The 21,979-nt window shown below is 38.4% G+C and overlaps 1 protein-coding gene across 9 annotated transcripts in view; it reads left to right on the top strand.

Annotated features, from left to right (window-relative positions):
* Nucleotides 1-21,979, top strand: part of KIAA1217 (KIAA1217 ortholog) — an 894,654-nt gene that overhangs the window by 570,150 nt on the left and 302,525 nt on the right. For all 9 annotated transcript variants that reach the window (XM_053713944.1, XM_053713943.1, XM_053713945.1 and 6 more), the window contains one exon: nucleotides 12,607-12,805. In XM_053713944.1, the coding sequence (XP_053569919.1) occupies nucleotides 12,607-12,805 (199 nt within the window). The remainder of the gene's footprint in view (nucleotides 1-12,606; nucleotides 12,806-21,979) is intronic.

Below are 21,979 nucleotides of genomic sequence, written 5' to 3'. Positions count from 1 at the left end.
AGTACACATATAACAAGACTGAGCACAAACTAATAATGGGAGTAAACTTGAATGGTTTTTTTAAATTTCTAGTTATATCTGAATCATGAAAGTTTAATTTTGACTTTAGTGTCCCTTTAATTTGGACACAGATCCACCTACAGACTAACCTTGTTGTACAGTATGTTTCCTGCATACACTGCCAGCGGCCAATACTTTAAAATGACCTACAATATATTCTTTTAGTAGTATAATTCATATCTAAAAAAAATTGGGGAATCCTTTAATCTTTTATTGCAAAATAAAGAGTGTATCATTTCAGTATGATGCTATAAAACTGGCAATCTGTTTTCAATATGAGTAGCTTAAGCTGCACAGCTAAACCTTGGCCGATTTCATAAAGTGAAAATTAAAATACAATCATCCGATCCTTTTCTTTAAAATACTAGCAAATATATTGAAAGACCAATTTTATTAGATTGTACAAGGTCATTTTAAGTGCACAATCAATTACTTTTTATCATTTGTTTTGATAATTATATTGATTCAAATACAAAGTATTCACAAAATAGATGACATTGGATAAAAAGCAAATCTAGAAAATTATTTCATTTAAATACATTTCTGTTCTGCAACAAATAAACGTGACAGAATTTTGCATTAGATGTTGCATTGTAGAGTACATGACATTTGGTCTGTATATGCCCTATTGTGATCTTATCAGCCTTCATTTCCCTTTGAAATAGGGATTAGTGGGAATCCCTTGTAAAGTTTGATGATTTTTTGAGTCCCTATCCTTATAAACAATTTATTTTGAAGGCTAGTGCCATTATGTTAGGCTCAATAAAGTTAATTGAAAACACTGATGCCACATGGTTATACTATAAACAAAGGTATGTTGACTGAGTATTAGGTTCCGTGGATAGAAATATTGAAATAATGCTCTAATGCTATCCATCTAATGTGCAAGCTTTTGTGAGTCTGTTAAAAAAATAAAAATAAGAACAGCAGTTGCAAGTGGCAAATGTTTCAATAAACGCTTCAGGTAACTGAGCTTGGTTGGTTTGCAGATGGCAGTGCCCTCAATAGATGGGCACTAGTGAATATTTATAAATTGGCCCTTTTTGTGAGGTAGTTCCCAATGTTGTATTGTCCATGTTTGTTTTTGAAGAATAATAAATATACAGGCTGGATTGTGGCTGGCTGGGCCCCACTTGAACTCTGTGCAACCTTGGACAAAACACAGTGCCCCATACTTCTTGCAAGATCTGCTAAAAAACAGATGTACTATTTTTATCACTGTTTTTCTAGTAGTATAACATTTAACAAGGCAGATATTACAAAAGCATTTGGAATATTTTTATGCTATTCGAAGTGCCCTGAATAAATATACTAAAGTCATGTTGTCCATCGGAGGGTTACATTTTCTAGTGCACACTGCATAATATATATATATATTTTTTTTACAGATGTAGAAATCTATAAGCCATATAGTAATTGTAGATTGGTTTGAGGTTTGAGATCTGGATGCCCATGAAGTCTCTTAAACAACAAAGCTAAAAAAATAATGAACTAAGGCTCCCAAGAATGTAGTTTCAGAACTCACGCATATTATTATTGTGTGTGTGAGTGATGTGGTATTAAAGGTCAAATCCCAGAGGATAGCAAGATCTGCTATAAGAGGAGAGTCTAACCATTTCAACACATCAAATGCTTATAAATGATTATCTGTACATAATGCCCCAAAGACATACTGAGTAGAAATCAGATAAACAGGCACAGAAAGTGGAAATTGAGACAGACGTATAGGGATGAGTTCATGCTCAGTCATAGCTGTGCTTGTATAGACTGGGCACCTGAGCTCCGATATAGTCACCTATGGGTGACCTGGCAATCTGTGCTTATTAGGTTTATATTTTTTTACTTTACATGCAGAATATTTTATGGGGAAATCTCAAAACTTAACTTAATTTCCCAATTTTTAATTGCGTTTTATTCAAAGTTATGTTTTATTGATCTATGCAAATTCTTTCTTGTCCATGGTATATTGCCATGACTGTTGATATTTGATTACCTGACATCCTAGGCTGTTTGAGTGCTACCTGTGTATTCTTTGAATGGTTATCTTTTCCATTCATCTCTTTTTGTTAAATCCCCAACTCTATTTGCAGAAATGCAGCCCAAAACTGGAAAGGAACCTCCACTCATTCTTGTATTGCTCCGCCGCTCTTTGGCAAACAAATTGTTTTCTGCTACAGCCAAATATTTAAAAATGTTTGTCTCATCAGTCCAGAGCACGTGCTGCCTTTGTTCTGCACCCCAGTTCCTATGTTGTAGTGCACAGTTATGTCACTTGACCTTGTTTCATGTTGGAGGTATGGCTTTTTGGCCGTAAGTTTTCATGAACACCACTTCTGATCAGACGTCTGTAGCCACCAATCAGCAAGCGCTATCCAGGGTGCTGAACTAAAAATTGTCCGGCTCCTATGCTTACATTCCTGCTTTTTAAAATAAAGATACCAAGTGTACCTAGAAGAACTGATACTGTTTTGAAGGCAAGGGGTGGTCACACCAAATATTGATTTGATTTAGATTTTTCTTCTGCCTAATCTCTTAGTAGTTTGTTAATTGCTAAAAAATTAACTATTTAGGTCATCAGTCCATCTCAAGTGGTCCAATAACTGTAAAGTTGGTTGCTTAATTTAATTTTCCTAATTTTTTTAAACGATTACCTCTATGTATTAGTGTAGCAAAACCAACCGTTTATGTGGTTTAGCGCTAGATCACATTACAAGGTAAATGTTTATATATAAACATTTTGCACTTTCTTAATCCCTAGATGTAATGATGAAAATCTGGAAAGTTCCACTTTTAAGGTCAATTTATAATGGGAAGGGTTTGATTCTCAGTCCTACTTTTTTTTTATGGGGTACCTAGGTAAGTATTGTGTGCATGCAGAGCATTTCAGGTTTGAGGCTCCTCATATTTTTTTTTTATTAGGGTGAGAAAGTGCAACTTTTTGATTTATTGATAGATAAATAGGTAGATAGGTATATGTATAGATAGATAGATAGATAGATAGATAGATAGATAGATAGATAGATAGATAGATAGAGATAGGTAGACATAGATACATAGATAGTTAGATACAGATAGATAGATAGATAGATAGATAGATAGATACAGATAGATATATACAGATAGTTAGATACAGATAGATAGATAGATAGATAGATAGACATATGTATAGATAGACAGACAGACATACAGATAGATAGACAGACAGACAGACAGACAGACAGACAGACAGACAGACAGACAGATAGATAGATAGATAGATAGATAGATAGATAGATAGATAGATAGACACAGATAGATAGATAGATAGATAGATAGATAGATAGATAGATAGATAGATAGATAGATAGATAGACAGACATATGTATAGATAGACAGACATACAGATAGATAGACACAGATAGATAGATAGATAGATAGATAGATAGATAGATAGACACAGATAGATAGATAGATAGATAGATAGATAGATAGATAGATAGACAGACACAGATAGATAGACAGACACAGATAGATAGATAGATAGATAGATAGATAGATAGGCACCGATACATAGATACAGATAGATAGATAGATAGATAGATAGATAGATAGATACATATAGGCACAGATAGATATTTATTTATTTATTTATTTATAAAATATTTTACCAGGAAGGATACATTGAGATTTCTCTCGTTTTCAAGTATGTCCTGGGATCACAAAACATTGCATTGATACAATAGGGTACAATAAAATACAAAAACAATAATAAAAATACACATTATATGCAAACATTTAACATAGAGCAGGTATGAAATATTTATCCATGACAGGAGCATTCTGTTTTGAGATATGTATAGAGGGATCTCTTAAAGGATTTTAGGCTTGGGGAAGTTTTTAAAGTGTGAGGGAGGTCATTCCATAATTGTGGCGCTCTGTAGGAAAAGGAGGATCGAGCTGCTTTTTTTTTGTATTGAGGCAAGCTAAATAATGTGCTGTTATTGGATCGGAGGTTATAGGAGGTGGGAATAGCAGGGGAGAGCATTCTGCTCAGGTAGGGTGGGAGCTTCCCAGAAAGGCTCTTAAAGACAAGGCAGGAAAGATGGAGGGTGCGTCTGGATTCTAGCGACAGCCAGTTTAGTTCTTTTAGCATGTCACAATGGTGGGTCCTGTAGTTACATTGTAGCACAAAGCGGCAGAGCGAGTTATATAACGTATTTAGTTTATTAAGGTGAGTTTGCGGAGCAGGTGCATATACTATGTCCCCATAATCCAAGATAGGCATCAGCATTTGCTGTACAATCTTTTCCTTTACTGTAGGGCTGAGGCAAGATTTGTTTCTGTACAGGGCACCTAGTTTTGGATAAAGTTTAGAGGCAATTTTTTCTATGTGGAGTCCAAAAGATAGATTGGGGTCTAACAACATACCTAAGTATTTAAAAGAGTGGACTGCGGTCAGCGTGCAATTGGATTTTGTTTTGATGCGAAGATGGGAATTTTGTAATTTATGTATTTTAGGTCCCATTCCAAAGATCATTGTGACCGTTTTGTCAGTGTTTAGGAAGAGTTTGTTTTTCGAGATCCACTTTTCTACCTCTGTGAACTGGTCTTGGAGCACTGTTTCAAGCTGCAGCAGATCAGATTTGTTTGCATAGATTACCGTGTCGTCTGCGTACATGTGTACAGTTGAGGATTTGCAGACATTAGGCAAATCATTTATAAATAATGTGAATAGTAGGGGGCCGAGAATGGAACCTTGGGGAACACCACACGTGACTGGGAGAGGGAGGGAGTCAATGTTAGAGACAGAGACATATTGTGATCGATCCGATACATATGATTTAAACCAGGTTAACGGGTGATCAGCAATACCAGAGTTTTTTAGTTTGAGAAGTAGTAGGTCATGGTCCACTGTGTCAAAAGCCTTTGCAAAATCAAGGAAAATAGCTCCAGTTAGGTCTCCTTGTTCCATGGCAGTTTGGATGTCGTTGCAAACTTTTAGGAGGGCAGTTGTAGTGGAGTGATTCGGTCTGAAACCTGATTGATCAGGGGTCAGATAGTTAGAAAGTTGGTAATACTCGCATAATTGCGTATGGACGCATTTTTCTAGGATTTTTGACAATACAGGGAGCAGTGATATAGGACGATAGTTAGAAACCAAGGTTAACTCCCCACTTTTATGAATAGGCACTACTCTTGCAGTTTTCCAGAGTTTGGGTATGTATCCAGACACCAAGGATTCGTTAATTAGGGTTGCAACAGGCTTAGCAATTGCCGGCGCACTGAGCTTCAACAGCATTGCTGGGATTTGATCAGGTCCTGACTGGTTTTTCATTTTTAGATTATCGAGGTGTTTCTTAATGACATTGAAGGGTACAGGTCTAAAATTGAACTTTTCTATATTGGGTCTTTGCTGTTTTAGTGGGGCCTGATCCACATTTGTAGCTTCAGGATGCGTGCCATTTATTAGTTTGTCAATCAGGGTGGTGGAGCATCCTACAAAATAATTGTTAAAGGCATTTGCTACTTCTAAGGGGAGTTGCAGGTTTTGGTTATCCACATTGACAGTAGAGGGTTGGGAGTGGATTGGTGGATTTTGTAAGTTATTTATGAGTTTCCAAAACTTTCTAGGGTTACATATATTATTGTTCAGATTTTCACAGAAATATTGCGCCTTAGCCAATTTTGTTTGTTTAGTACATATATTTCGCCATTTTCTATATACACAGTGATCATTCATAGAGCCAGTATGCTTGAACTTTGACCACAATGAATCCCGAAATTGGTACATTTGAATGAGGTCAGCTGTGATCCAATTCAAGTGTGCTCCTTTTACTCTCACCTTACGCAGCGGTGCATGTAAATTCCAAACTTGTAGGAGTTCAGACTGAAAGAATTCAACTGCAGAGTCTAGATCTGGGATTAGGTTTAATCTGTGCCAGGGGAGGTTCTTGATGTCATTTAGAAATGATTGAAGATTAAATTTTTTGAAGGACCTGGTGATTGTAACCTTGGGAGAGGATTTAGTTGCCTTTATTTTGCGCACGCAGTACACTAAGCAGTGGTCACTGAAATTGTTAGGGAGAACACCTGCCTCCTGGATTCGGTTGGGAGAAGTGGAGAGAATCCAGTCGAGCAGGGTATGATTATGGCTTTTGATGTTTATGCGAGTTGGGGAGGAGATTAATTGCGTTAGATGCAAAGATTTAAACAGCGAGTGACAACTGTTATTTTTTGGATTCAGCCAATCGATGTTAAAATCTCCAAAAAACAAAATTTCACTTTTTGGGTTTTGAGTTATGGATTCACTAAGGAGCTCTGCTATGTCCGAAATGGAATGCACAGGGGAGCTTGGTGGGCGGTAGATTCCTGCAACAATGATTGATTTACTGCACGGGATCTCAATTTTGCCAGAAAGGAAATCAAAGGTGGCAGGAGAGCTAGATTTTTGTAAGGGGGTGAACTTTGTGGAATTGTCAACATAAATTACAATGCCACCTCCTCTCTTTGCTCTATCATTTCTATGGCATGAATATCCATGTATTGCAATGGCAGAGTCAGGTATTTTGCGGGTTAGCCACGATTCAGAGATCACAATGATTTTGGGTTTGTATTGTAAACACCAAGCTTGCAGTGCATCAATTTTCGGTAGTAAGCTGCGGATATTACAGTGCACAAAGGAGAGGCCTTTCTTAGCTGGAAGGCTAGGAATGGAATTTGTTAGGGGACCAGGGTTAGACTCTACGTCATTTGCAAGGGCAAGTAACATAAGGAATAGGAATTTGGAAATCATTTTTGATTGGCCATATAGTGAATGTGATACTTTATAATATTGTGAGGTGGGGGTAGGAGGGTTATTTTTTATAACCCTCCACCAGCACTCAGCAGATAAGTTACAGCAACAGAGCAGGCCATGATGTATGATAATTTGTTTTCCAGTTTGAGGTGTGTGCTTATGGCGGTTATTATGTGAACCAAATTGGAGTGAGAAAAGGGTTATCATGAATAACAGTAAGGATATATTTGGATTCATGTTAGTGGTATGAGGTGTGTAGATAAAAAATAAAAATGAAAAGTATATACACTATTGATGTGTGATATATAGCTATATGTAGGAAGAGAGGGTATTTATTCTATAGGGTTAAGTAGAAGGAAGGATGTGCTGATCAGTGGTTGCAGCTGTCATTTAAGGAGAATGAAATAAGTGTGGGAGACTATCTATAAAGGAAGAAATGAGCCTGGGGTGGGTGGGGTGAGGGGCAGGGTGGGAGGGAAACTATCTTGCAGGATCTACCTTTTTGCAAAGCAGGGGCACAGCTGAGATAAGTTCTGTATTTTCTTGCAAGGCTTGGGTAGATATGTTTAAAAATCAGACTAAAGGAGAGAGATAAATTAGCGTCAGATTGGGCTGCAAACATTTAGAGGAATGGGGAGGGAATATCTATGAACATTTGAGCTAAGGGTCATAAAAGCAAAAACACAGGGAAAGTTAAAATTACAGAGATAACACAGAGGTATTCATGTAGGGGAATAAAACCATTAAAGTCCAAAAAAGATACATGGCCTTAGCTGATTAAACTAACTTTTAACATAATGGTCAGACATAATGGTAATAAAATATGCATTTTAAATCATAAAAACAAAACAATAAATAGCCAATACATATAACAATACACACATCAGAAAATAACAGGGTAGGTTAAATATAATGATATAACTATCTTGCAGGATCTACCTTTTTGCAAAGCAGGGGCACAGCTGAGATAAGTTCTGTATTTTCTTGCAAGGCTTGGGTAGATATGTTTAAAAATCAGACTTTTTGCAAAGCAGGGGCACAGCTGAGATAAGTTCTGTATTTTCTTGCAAGGCTTGGGTAGATATGTTTAAAAATCAGACTTTTTGCAAAGCAGGGGCACAGCTGAGATAAGTTCTGTATTTTCTTGCAAGGCTTGGGTAGATATGTTTAAAAATCAGACTTTTTGCAAAGCAGGGGCACAGCTGAGATAAGTTCTGTATTTTCTTGCAAGGCTAGATACAGATAGTTAGATACATATATATATATATATATATATATATATATATATATATATATATATATATATATATATACAGTATACAGATAGATACAAATAGATGCAGATAGATTTATTTTTTTCAATATAACTACAAAATAAATTATTGTTTAGCTTTATGAAGTGCACTGTAAAAAATTATACTGACAAATTTTGTTACCAAAATTAGAGATCTTTATTTTACTTAGGACTTGAGCAGATGTTTAGAAAACTTGGCAATTATATACAGTATGAATTATCATTCTGGGCAGACTCTTCAGGCTACTTTCCTTGGACGGCTACATAAAAAATAACAATGTGCAGGGTGTGCCATCATTTTTTAATTCATTATTTCATGAGCTCCGTCTCTTACACTTCAGTTTCATGCAAAGTGTGCAGATCGCTAAATGTATGGTTCTGATTCCAAGGGATTAAACTCTGTCACTTATAATTATTTTAGACAATGACAATGTAAATGTGTTATACATATGTAGATGAAGTGAGTCATAGAGATAAAACTATAAGTCCCCTTCCCTCATATCAATTGCTTATGGATGCACTGTAATAACCCAGTACCAGGGGATGGCAAATGGTTTCCTATTTATCCATTTTGCCTGCTTGAGTTTACAAATAGCTTTATTTTATCATTTAAAATAGCTGGTTTTTCCTGTTAAAACCACCACCTCTACTGAAATATTCAGTACTGCAGTACTTGTTGTAGAAAAGCTGTGTAAACAAGAGATATCAGCAGAAATCAACCTCCCAATGGGGGTGGGGAAAAGAGAGTGAATCTAGACCATTTGAAAGGGTGTTACTGCAGCAACTTTGAAAACTATTATCAGATGCTCTCTCGAGTACATTGTCCCAGGGTGTATGTATCATAACATATATGGTGGATTTGCAATCTCACCAAAAGGATTGAATAGCAACCTGGGTGACCAGAAAAAATATAGTCTGTGCTTCATTTTCTGAAAATAAATCGATAAATAAGAAATAATGTGACTTTACTTATATTTGGGGACTTATTCCCCTTCCTCAGAAAAAAGAGGATAATATATCACAGTTATTTTTCTAGTACAGTGACCACCAAAAACGCTATCATAATGACCCAAAAGTATTGCTGTAATCAATAAAATCAGTGCTATACAGTAAATTGTAGTGAAATTTATATACATAGGGCACCAACCCTCTGGAACGCACTTCCTCGAGATGTCAGACTTGCCCCTAACCTCTCCTCCTTTAAACGTTCCCTAAAGACCTTTCTGTTCAGGGAAGCTTATCACCCGACTTATTAACAAACTAACCAACTAACTAACAGTTGCCCTCTATCTCCTCACTAATATCATTCTCACCTCTGCAGTCCCCACCTCCTGTTTCCAATCCTCCTACTCATCTAGATTGTAAGTTCCCACGGGAACAGGGCCCTCAACTCCCCCTGTATTTGTCTGTAAAATTTTGTGTCTTATCGTATTGTTTCTCCACTGTACTGTTATCCTTGTACCCATGGGCAGCGCTGCAGAATCTGTTGGCGCTTTATAAATAAAGAATAATAATAATAATAATATACATGCACTGCCCTTGGTTCATTTGCCTAGAGTCAATTAAACCCATTTGTGAAGCTTTCATGTGACAGAAACACCACAAAACACATCACAATATTGCAATTTAAAAATTGCAGAATTAAAAAAAAAAAAAAAAAAAAAAATAGAACCTGCTTGTTGTTACATCCATGAGTCACGTGTCAAACTTCATAATGATCTATGGAGCTACATCTAGAGCGAGTTCCACTGTAAATGATACCTGAATAACAAAAACGCCTTAAAAACGTTACAGAACATATCCAAAAAAGGAAACGTAAAGCAGTTAAATACAATAACAACCTTGTGAGCTTTTAAACAGCAAAATATAACAGCTAAACAAGATACTTAAATGGGGGCAAAAGAGTCTTTATAAAGGGCAGAGCTAAAGGGGAAAAATCCCAACCACGTAGGGTTGCCAGTTGTCCTCCACAAAAAATTCTACTTCCTTATTCAAATAGAGCATATCATTTTAAACAACTTTCCAATTTACTTCTATTTTCTAATTTACTTAGTTCTCTTTGTATCCTCTGTTGAAAAGCATGCCTAGGTAGGTTTAGGAGCTGGGAACTAGCTGCTGATTGGTGGCTGCACATATACGTACGTCTCGTTATTGGCTTACCAATGTGTTCAGTTAGCTCCCAGAAGTGCATTGCTCCTCCTTCAAAAAATAATGAAAAATAATGAAGCAAAGTTGATAGTAGTAGACTGGAAACCTGGTTAATAATGAATGCTCTATCTGAATTATGCAAGAAAAAGTTTGGGTTTCATGTCCCTTTAATTGTTTTTTGTTTCTATCTATGTGTGTTTGTACATTTTTGACAGCTTGCCCCTAATGTTCTGTTTCTCGGGTAATGAATAATATGATCCACTATAAATGGATCAGGATGTATCACGTAGTGATATAATCTTGTTCATTAGTAAAGGTCACATATTTAGTCATCAGGCGCCATCGCTTTACACATTTCTCGGTCTGACTGTCACTCAATCATATGCTCTGAAATCAAACTCCTGTTGATCTTGTTTTAATTCCCTTACTGCACAGTGAGTCATTTGATTTGCCAAGCTTAGTTCATTACAATGTTAGTAAAATGTTTTATTAAAGGGTTGTAAAGAAGGAAGGCAAGTAAACGTAAAATTTTACTTTCATGATTCAGAAGAAACATGCAATTTTAAACATTTTCTTCATTCTCTTAGTATCCTTGAAAAGCTGGGACACAAGCTCAGAATCTATGCACGTTTCTAGGGTACTAAATGGCAGTACCCTGATATGTAGTGCTCCAGACACCTACCTAGGATTTCTCTTCCACAAAGAATACCAAGGGAACAAAGCAGAAAAAGTGTAATTCCTTAGCAGTTATCACTATCCACCAGGAGAGCTGTAGGACTTATCAGCCACTGAACAATGTGTTCCACAGAGGGGTTGTATACACTTCTTGCTTAGTTTAAGCAATAAAGGGACAGTAAGCACTTTTTTCCTGCAGTCTTCAAATAGATCAAATCAGCTAAGTCTGAACTATATTACAACACATTAACGCCTTGTTTGCTGCAGCTGTTTATCAATAGTGGAATTCCACCCATATCTGAAGTAGCAAATCTGGATCTGAGTTTGGAGAACACTGGGCTTGTCATTGTTTGGCTTCAGCAGAAAAAGGACAGATAGTTGTGTCAGGGTTAGACTTGTTTCACAACTGGAAAATACACAATGTTCAGACTTAAATTACAGGAAAAGGGGCAAAATAAATAATTGAAATATAGTGTAAAATTGTTTTACTATGTATAATTATGCATTTTATAATAAAAGTGTAATAAAGTATCACTTTCAATTGTAAAATGGGAAGATAAAAGTGATAAAGTGATAATTATAATTAATAAAGAATATGTCATTGTAAACAACTAATAAAGTTCAACAAATTGTCTTGTGGTGTTTGGAAGTCTTCCTCTTGTTTAGTGCGAGGTACATGAACAGGTGTTTTACTAGGTCCCTATACAGCGCATACTGTCAGGTAATCAATATACTCCATCAGAATCTCCTTCAATATAGATTTATTAAAATACATAAAGCATATAAAAAATGCCACAATATATCAGGTAAAAAATGTCACTAAGGCTGTTAGTCCAAATAGTTAAACAGTGAGCTGGATTTAATGTATAAAACGACAGATTGTATGTATTTACTGTGCCGATGTAGGAATCACTTGCATGGCTCCGTAATATTCAAATGTGTTAGCAGTGGCGCTGATGGAAACGAACTGCAAAAGTTAACTTTGAAAATTGCAATTTACGGCCGTCTTTTAAAAAACGTTGTTTTTGGTTTTACAGTACTTTTAGTGACCATCACTGCAGTACGAGTGAGACTTACTATCATATATTAAATGAATTAAAATAAAAACACACCATTTGTAGAATTTGGACTCCTGAAGTGACTTTTCCTGAAAATCCCCTTAGCTTTGCATGATATTATGTAGTCAACACAAATACATATGAATGTTAATAAACCTCTAGAATGTCTTATGTGGCCATTTCAGTGGGAAATAGTGTTGCATGTGTACAAAATACCCTCTCTATGACTTATCAAGTGCTTAGAGGTGTTCACTTTGAAGAGCTAAAACTAGGCTTAAAAGCTGTTGAAAAGTGATCCAAAAATGATCACTGAGAACTTAGTGGCTCTATAGGGAAAATAGGGTTTTTATTGAGGATCCAAAAATCCATTTGTGAGTGCAAATCACGCCAAATCGAAAGTAACCTTTTTGCCCAAAAAAGAGCCAAAAACATTGCTGCAAAGTGATTGTGATTGAGGCCTTTATCTAAAATCTCAAGTTGTTTACTGTCCCTTTAAATCAGACTTTCTTTGTATATAATTACATTATTGTGAGATATGCTCCATACATACTGTAATCACTAGTTATAAGGTAGTATGTGCCTCTTCTGTCTTGCAGGTGTGCTGTTCTTGCAGTATGGCGAAGACACAAAAAAGCTACAGATGCCCAATGAAATTACGGGTGTAGACACAATACGTGCCCTCTTTGTAAGTGCCTTCCCCCAACAGCTGACCATGAAAATACTGGAGTCTCCCAGTACTGCCATTTATATCAAGGATGAGGGAAGAAATATCTACTATGAATTAAGTGATGTACGGTAAGTCATCAACAGTTTTAAACATTCAAGGGATAAAAGCAACAAAAAATATCTATCTTTCATCTTTATCGGTCTGTCTGTCTATCCATCTATCTGTCTGCCTGTCTGTATGTCTGTCTATCTATCTATCTATCTATCTATCTATCTATCTATCTATCTATCTAGCAAACATCTATCTGTATCTATCTATAATCAATCTATAATTTATCTATCTATCTATCTATCTATCTATCTATCCATATCTCTCTGTATCTATCATCTATCTATTTATCTATCATCTGCCTGTATCTCTCTGTATCTGTCTATCTATCTATATATCTATCCAACTTTCTATCTATCTAACTATCTATATTTATCTATCTATCTATTGTACATATTCAGTGGTTCTCTCTATTGGTTGTTCTCGCTAATGCACTCTGTTTTACCTGTTTCATTAAGTTGACTTTAAGAATGTTTTTTTGTGGAAAGCTTGCAAGTAAATTTAACAATTGTTTATTTCCTTCCTAAGATAGGGAGAGTCCACGGCTTAATTCCTTCCTGTTGGGAAATACAACACCTGGCCACCAGGAGGAGGCAAAGACACCCCAGCCAAAGGCTTAAATATCCCTCCCACTTCCTCATTACCCCAGTCATTCTTTGCCTTTCGTCACATTAGGAGGTGGCAGAGAAGTGGCAGACAATTCGGTGAGTCCTGAAAAAGGGTATCTGCCTTTCAAGATAGGACTGGACTTTTAAGTAGTCATGTCAACCTCTCAGTGAGAGTATTGATGAAAGTTAGAGTCGGGAGATTCAGGGAAAGTTTTTCTGCAAAACCATACAGACTACTGCTAACCGCTCCTAAGCAATCGGTTTTGATGAGTTTCACTGCCTGCTTTCTCTCACTCAAGTCAGGACGCTGCTCAATTTTTATATATATATATATATATATATATATATATATATATATATATATATATATATATATATATATATACTTTTTATTAAGGTTTTGCACATATGGAAACAAACAGAAAATGCCTTAATGTACAGATGACAAGCAGTCAGATAATACAATATGATATAGTGGTATAGGTAGAGAACATTATTTGATGAGTAGTACATTTCTGAAATCTTCATTTTATAATTTTAGAAACTTTTATAACAGACTAATTAGCTGGCCCCTTATGGACCGCTGTGCCAATAAGTAATGAAAGCAACCTCCCGGATCAAAAGGGCCGTTCACCAGATCACTGCGGTGTATGGCTTCTATCCTGTGAAACCCAGATGGTAACTTGCTTTGAGGATGCCATGCTGGCGTAAAGAAGTACAGTCCTGATTTACTCTTGTGTGGAGGCAAATGACCAGACAGTCTGCGACCCTCCAGGGTGGGTATTCCACATTAAATGAAGCGGTTGTGGCCCTGTGGGACCTCAATGCCACGAAAGGGCTCCGTGAGGATTACTCTCATACTCCTGTGCCCAGCTGTCTAATTCCCACGAGGGGCTCCCTGTGTGGAATCATGTGCGTGGGGCCGATCGTAGCCTCCAGACCAGAGCAATTGTAAAATAGAGTGGGTTCCATAGGGATACTGGATGTTCCAGCTATAAGATCTGCTGTAGTCTCCACTATCTGTTCCTCTCGTAGAAGGAGTTGTTCTATGCAAGTCGGATGTTTTGTATTATCCAGCCTGTCTTGCGTCGGGATCACTTGCTGTTCCATAATAGACCTTAGGCTGACTGATAAGTCCTCAAATCCGGCTGACAATTGTAGAACGAGCTCCCGCAGAGCCCCATGAATAGCTGAAGAGACTTCCTCTATATATGACGCCATAACTTTAGTAGGCCGCATAGGCCTGGGTGTTTCCTAGTTGGCAATGGAAGTCAGGGGGAAAAGCTGATATAAAAATAAAGTAAAGCGGACTACTAATAATGTAAGGGCAGTCCTGCTTGTTCAGGGTTAGTTTTGGGCAAATTGCAGAGGATAGATCGCAATTTGCCGTTATATTAAATAAGTTTCTGCAGGAGCTCTCTGAAGCACGTCTTCTCTGCTTGGCTGTTGGCTCCGCCCCCCCAGATTGTTTCAATTTTTACACATAAAACGCTATAACAGGGTCACAGTGTGGCTCCTTTATACCTTGATAGGATCCAGGGTTAATATCCTATGAAGGGTGTTGGGGTTAATCAGTGTATTAATTATTTACATGCTGCTTTGTGTGATTTTTTTCCTGGGCTGATAGACTGTGTATTTTTGGCTGGAACAAACAGGTTTCACTTTTAAGTTTCATTTTCTTTTTTGAAAGTGTTGCACAGCTCCTATTACTTGCTGTACTTGTAATAACAGGGGAAGTACTGTCTTGCACTCCATGTGACCGGGTGTGGTCTATGTTCATCTCCTCCATTCCGGCTGAGACGTGAACCTCAGGAGAGCGTTTCCTTTGTTAACTGTCTGGTCTAGTGATTGTACACATAAGAGAAATGGCATAAGAGAATGTCAATTCTCTAAAAGTATGCATATAAAGCACTCTAGGCCCTGACTATAGGACAGAAGTTTCCAAACAGGATTTATAAAACATAACTTTTATTAATTATAAAAAATAAAAAAACTAAATTGTTTGGTTATATAACATACAGATTAAAAACGTCACTGATACCAATTAACATTGTAATATATGTAAAGAAGATCACAGTATAAGTTTATTCGGCCTATACAGATTCTAAATAGGTGTGATCTCAATACTGGTGATTAAAGTTGCTCTCTATATGATAATAATGTAGATCTCAGAATTGGGTTTAAAGTTAAATCACAATAGTTAGCTGCAAAAGTAGAGTCCTCATGTGTATACAATAAGTTATTAATAGCCAGGATCGTGGCTGTAATAATTAGTAGATAGTGAATTACTATCGATATTTCATGCTCTATGTGATTAAGACAGATGATGTAGATTTGTATAGAACTGAAATAAATCACAAAGTGGTCACATACACCTTCAAGAAAATTGTGTTTCTTTACGACGTATTGAAAGTGTAATGTGTCAATTAAATAGTTTGTGTATATACACCACACTATTTAAGTGACACACTACACTTTCAATACGTCGTAACAATAAAGAAACACAATTTTTTTGAAGGTGCATGTGACCACTTTGTGATTTATTTCAGTTCTATACAAATCTACATCACTATCTACTAATTATTACAGCCACAATCCTGGCTACTAATAACTTATTGTATACACATGAGGATGCTAACTATTGTGATTTAACTTTAAACCCAATTCTGGGATCTACATTAGTATCATATAGAGAGCAACTTTAATGGCCAGTATTGAGATCACACCTATTTAGAATCTTTATAGGCCGAATAAACTTATACTGTGATCTTCTTAACATATATTATTACACTGTTAATCTGCATCAGTGACGCTTTTAATCTGTATGTTATATAACCAAACTATTTTGTTGTTTTATTTTTTATAATTAATAAAAGTTATGTTTTATAAATCCTGTTTGGAAACTTATGTCCTATAGTCAGTGCTTGGAAAACTTATGTCCTATAGTCAGTGCTTTATATGCATACTTTTAGAGAATTGAAATTCTCTTATGCCATTTCTCTTACGTGTCTCTTTCACTGTTGGGGAAATTAACACTAATTTAACCCCCCTATTAGTAATAAATCCTTTGAGGAAAATTCTGAGTAGTGCCATTGTTCGTGGGTTTTAGCATGGGTCTAGTGAGTGCCCCAGCCATTGGGAGTATAAAGGTGCAGTTTTCTATAATAAAAAGAGTTTTTATTTGTGTCCTTCCGTGGGTATAACCTGAGCTATGGAGGACTCTGACATGTTAGAAGGTACTCCTTTTGTACTAAATCATACCTGTTTATATTGTGAGGAGGCTGTGGTTTTCCCGCCCACTCAATTATGTTCCACATGCCTTAACACTGTTATAAAGTCTAAGAAGGGAGACAAGCCTGCTAAGGCTCTTAGTCCCTCTTAGTCGTCAACCTCTCAGGACTCGGCGTCCCATGAGATTACTACCCTTGATACATTATCCACTCCACATGCAGTTCCCTGTAGCACATATAATCCTCCGTCCGGAGGGGGCCTTCTTCCTGCGGACTTTGCCGCACAGTTACAAACGGCAGTGTCTGCGGCCCTCAGTGCATCACCTCGCTCTAACAAATGCAAGAGAAAGGTTAAACATAACTCTCCTGACCCGGAGTCATCTAAATATTTATCGGATTTAGCTATTATGTCTCAGTTATCCGATGATGAGTTAACTTCTGTAGCTTCAGAGGGTGAACTTTCTGGGTTGGAGTCTTTAGCGTCTAAGTCTCCTGCTGTGGAGGAACCATCCTTTAGATTTAAGGAGGGTCTGTCTACGTTAGAGATTCCAGAGGCCGCGCTGCCTGAAGAACCTATGATACCTAAATTAGACAGAGTTTATGAAGACGGGAAAGTTTGACTTTTTTTACTTTACCTGTGCCAATAAAGATGGTGAACATTATTAAGAATGAATGGGAAAGAATTGGTTCTTCCTTTTCCCCCTCGTCTACTTTTAAAAAGTTGTTCCCGGTCCCGGATTCTCAACTGGATTTGTGGGGCTCCATTCCTATGGTGGATGGTGCCATCTCTACACTTGCTAAATGTACTACTATACCTCTTGAGGATAGTTCTTCGTTCAGAGAGCCGATGGATAAGAAAATGGAAACCTTTCTAAGAAAGATGTTTCAACATACAGGATTTTTGTTTCAACCGACAGCTGCAGTTTCCACAGTTTCCGGAGCGGCTACCTACTGGTGTGACTATTTGTCGGAACTGATTGAGGTGGAGTCTCCCCTCGAGGATATTCAAGACAGAATTAAAGCTCTGAGAATTGCTAATTCTTTTATCTCTGATGTGAACATGCTAATTATTCGCCTAAATGCAAAGGCCTCTGGCTTTGCGGTCCTAGCCCGCCAAGCACTCTGGTTTAAGTCTTGGTCTGCGGATATGACTTCTAAATCCAGACTCCTTTCTCTTCCCTTCAAGGGAAAGATTTTATTTGGTCCAGGCCTCGACTCCATTATTTCTACGGTTACCGGAGGCAAGGGTGCCTTCCTACCACAAGATAAGAAGAACAAGTCTAAGGGACTACAATCTTCTAATTTTCATTCCTTTCATTCTGACAAATCCCAACGACAATATTCCTCCTTCAAGCCCAAGCAACCCAAGAGTATTTGGAAGCCGGCTCAGTCCTGAAATAAATCCAAGCAGAATAAGAAGCCAGCCAAAAACAAATCGGCATGAAGGGACGGCCCCCGATCCGGGATCGGATCGTGTAGGGGGCATACTGTCTCTTTTTTTAGACGCCTGGTTCAAGGACGTACAGGATCCGTGGGTCCTTGAGGTGGTATCTCAGGGATACAAGATAGGCTTCAAATCTCATCCGCCAAGGGACAGATTCCTTCTTTGAATCTGTCTGCCAGACAAGAAAAGAGGGATGCCTTTCTAGGGTGCGTTCGGGATCTATCCTCCTTAGGAGTTGTTGTCCCGGTGCCTATCGAAGAAAGAGGTTTGGGGTTTTATTCAAACCTTTTCATGGTCCCAAAGTAGGAGGGAACTTTCCGCCAAATTCTGGACCTAAAGTGCTTAAACAAATTTCTCAGTGTCCCTTTCATCCTTCTTTTAATTCAGGATGAACAGTTTATAACCACTATAGATCTGAAAGACGCTAACCTTCATGTTCCAATCCACAGGGAACACTTTCAGTTCCTGAGGTTTGCATTCCTGGACCAGCACTTCCAGTTCATTGCCCTTCCGTTTGGTCTAGCTACTGCTCCAAGAATCTTTACGAAGGTTCTGGGGGCTCTTCTAGCCGTTGCCAGAACTCAGGGTATTGCATTAGCCCCATACTTGGATGATGTTCTGGTGCAAGCACCATCCTTTTATCTTGCAGAACAATTCTCTGAGTCCCTTCTCAATCTTCTTCGATCACATGGATGGAAGATAAACTTGGAAAAGAGTTCTCTTATCCCAAGTACCAGGGTGGAATTCCTGGGTACTATAATAGACTCCATATCCATGAGGATATTTCTAACAGACCAGAGACGTTGCAAGCTAACTTCGGCATGTCTTGCCCTCCGGACCTCCTTGAGTCCCTCTGTGGCTCAGTTTATGGAGGTGATTAGTCTCATTGTGTCTTGCATGGACATCATTCCTTTTGCCAGGTTCCATCTCAGACCTTTACAACTGTGCATGCTGAGGCAGTGGAATGGCGATCATTCAGATCTGTCTCAACAGATTGTATTAGATAGCCGGTCGAGAGAATCGCTCTCTTGGTGGCTCTGTCCAGATCATCTGTCCCGAGAGACATGCTTTTTAAGACCATCCTGGGAGATTGTGACTACGGACGCAAGTCTATCCGGATGGGGAGCTGTTTGGGGTGCCAGGAAGGCACAGGGGTTGTGGACTCAGGAGGAGTCCTCCCTCCCGATCAATATTTTGGAACTACGGGCAATCTTCAAGGCCTTGAAGGCTTGGACACTTCTGGGTTCATCACAGTTTATCAGATTCCAATCAGACAATATAACCTCAGTGGCTTATATCAACCATCAGGGGGAACAAGAAGTTCCTTGGCGATGAAGGAAGTATCTCAGATTCTGGAGTGGGCGGAGGCCCACAGCTGTTCGCTGTCAGTGATCCACATTGCGGGTTTGGACAACTGGGAGGCAGATTTTCTCAGCAGGCAATCATTCAATTCAGGGGAATGGTCTCTCCATCCTGAGGTGTTTGCAGAGATATGCAGCAAGTGGGGGACGCCAGAGATAGATCTCATGGCGTGCCGTCTCAATACCAAGCTACCCACATACCCAGGTATGGGTCGAGGGATCCCCAAGCAGATCTAATAGATGCACTAGCAGTGCCCTGGAGGTTCAAACTCATATATATTTTTCCTCCATTACCACTTCTTCCTTGAGTGGTGGCCCGCATCAAGCAGGAGCGGGTATCAGTAATCCTGATTGCTCCATCGTGGCCGCGAAGGACGTGGTTCACGGATCTAGTGGAGATGTCTTCATCTCCTCCATGGAAGTTACCTTGTCGCAGAGACCTGCTGATACAAGGTCCATTTGTTCATCAAAATCTAGATTCTCTGAGGCTGACTGCATGGAGATTGAACGCTTAGTCTTAGCCAAGAGAGGTTTCTCTGTGAGTGTCATTGATACTCTTATTCAAGCTCATAAACCAGTTACTCGGCATATCTACCACAAGGTGTGGAAGACCTACTTATTCTGGTGTGAAGATCGTGGTTTTTCCTGCCACAGAGTTAAGGTTGCCAGGGTGTAATCTTTTCTCCAGGATGGGCTGGAGAAGGGCCTTTCTGCTAGTTCCCTGAGGGGACAGATTTCGGCCATGTTGGTTTTATTGCACAAGAGATTGGCTGAGCTTTCAAACGTGCAGTCCTTTGTTAAGGCTCTGATTACGTTTAGACCTGTGTTTAGATCTGGGACTTCTCCTTGGAGCCTAAATCTTGTTCTTCGGGTTTTGCAACAGGTTCCATTTGAGCCTCTGCATTCTGTTTACATTAAATTGTTATCTTGGAAGGTTCTCTTTTTATTGGCTATTGCCTCTGCGTGCAGAGTTTCTGTGATCTCTGCTTTGCAATGTGAGCCCCCTTATCTGATTTTTCATGCAGATAAGGCAGTTTTACGTTCTAAATTAGGTTTTCTTCCTAAGGTTGTGTCAGAGCGCAACATCAATCAGGAGATTGTGGTTCCTTCCTTGTGTGCTAATCCTTCTTCATTGAAGGAACGCTTACTTCACAATTTGGATGTGGTTCGCGTCTTGAAGTTCTATCTTCAGGCTACTAAGGAGTTTAGACAATCTTCCTTTTTGTTTGTTGTCTATTTGGGGAAGCGTAAGGGGCAGAAGGTTACTTCGACTTCCCTATCTTTTTGGTTAAGGAGTGTCATAGGCTTAGCTTACGAGACAGCGGGACATCGTCCTCCTGAGAGGACAATGGCTCATTCCACTAGACCAGTGGTTACCTCTAGTCCTCCTTACATACTTTTTCAAAATTTTTCAAGTTTGATGTTTCTCTGGAGAAAAGTTTTGCAGGCTGTGGTGCCCTCAGAATAGGGTCCACCTCTTCCTTTTTGTTCCCTCCCGTTATTCATTCAGTGCCCTCTGGAGCTTGGTTATAGTTTTCCCAACAGTAAGGAATGATTTACCAGATAAATTCCTTTCCTTCCGTATAGGGAGAGTCCACAGCCCTCGCACGTTTTTTCTTGTCTATGGGCGTTCCCCCATTATTTATTTTATTCTTCTGGCACCATTTATACCCTAATGTTTCTCCTACTTTTCCTTGTTCCCTCGGCAGAATGACTGGGGTAATGAGGAAGTAGGAGAGATATTTAAGCCTTTGGCTGGGGTGTCTTTGCCTCCTTCTGGTGGCCAGGTGTTGTATTTCCCAACAGTAAGGAATTAAGCCGAGGACTCTCCCTATCTGGAAGCAAAGGAATTTATCTAGTAAGCATAAATGATGTTTTTTGGATGCAAAACTCTTAACACAGACCAGTTTTGCATGTCGATGTTATTGCAGAATAGATAAGTACCTATTGAATAAATGGCAGACAGAATGGTATTCTGACTTATTTCTTATTATTAAGCCAGGCTTTTAAATCAATGAAAATTTCAGTAACACTGTTCTTTGACTGAATCAGGGTGTAAAGGAATTAAAATGAGTATATAGGACTATTTATTTTCATTCATTCCATTCAACTCATTATTTTCTCTTCTTCTACTCATTCTGTACCGATGAAGTTTTCTCCTCTATAAAATTACCTTTTGTTGCCTTAATTACATGACCCAGTCTTCCACCCTGGCTCACTCCCATGCTTACCGCCCTGTGTCTACCAACCTGTTGGTAGTTCTCCGATTGTGATATTAACAGATTCCCTTGTGCTATTTTTATCAAGGGGCAATGTGTTTGTTAAGAAGGAGCCTTCAGCTAGCTAATGACTTGGGGACCCCTAGTAAAGCCTTGTAAATACCCAGGGAGGCCAGTTCCCAGGTATAGCCTTGAGTATGATAATTAATTATTTGTAAATATTGTGTAACAACTGGTTGAGGACCCGCTGGATTTGTATATAATCCATCCAGATGGTCTAAAGATCCTTTGAAGACCTGACTGTTTCTCTCTGCCTGGGTCAAAGAGCATTT

The sequence above is a fragment of the Bombina bombina genome, chromosome 5, assembly GCF_027579735.1.
Source record: "Bombina bombina isolate aBomBom1 chromosome 5, aBomBom1.pri, whole genome shotgun sequence".
Lineage (NCBI taxonomy): Eukaryota > Metazoa > Chordata > Amphibia > Anura > Bombinatoridae > Bombina > Bombina bombina.
Note: the sequence above shows the minus strand (reverse complement) of the source record. Positions and strands in the feature narration are given on the sequence as shown.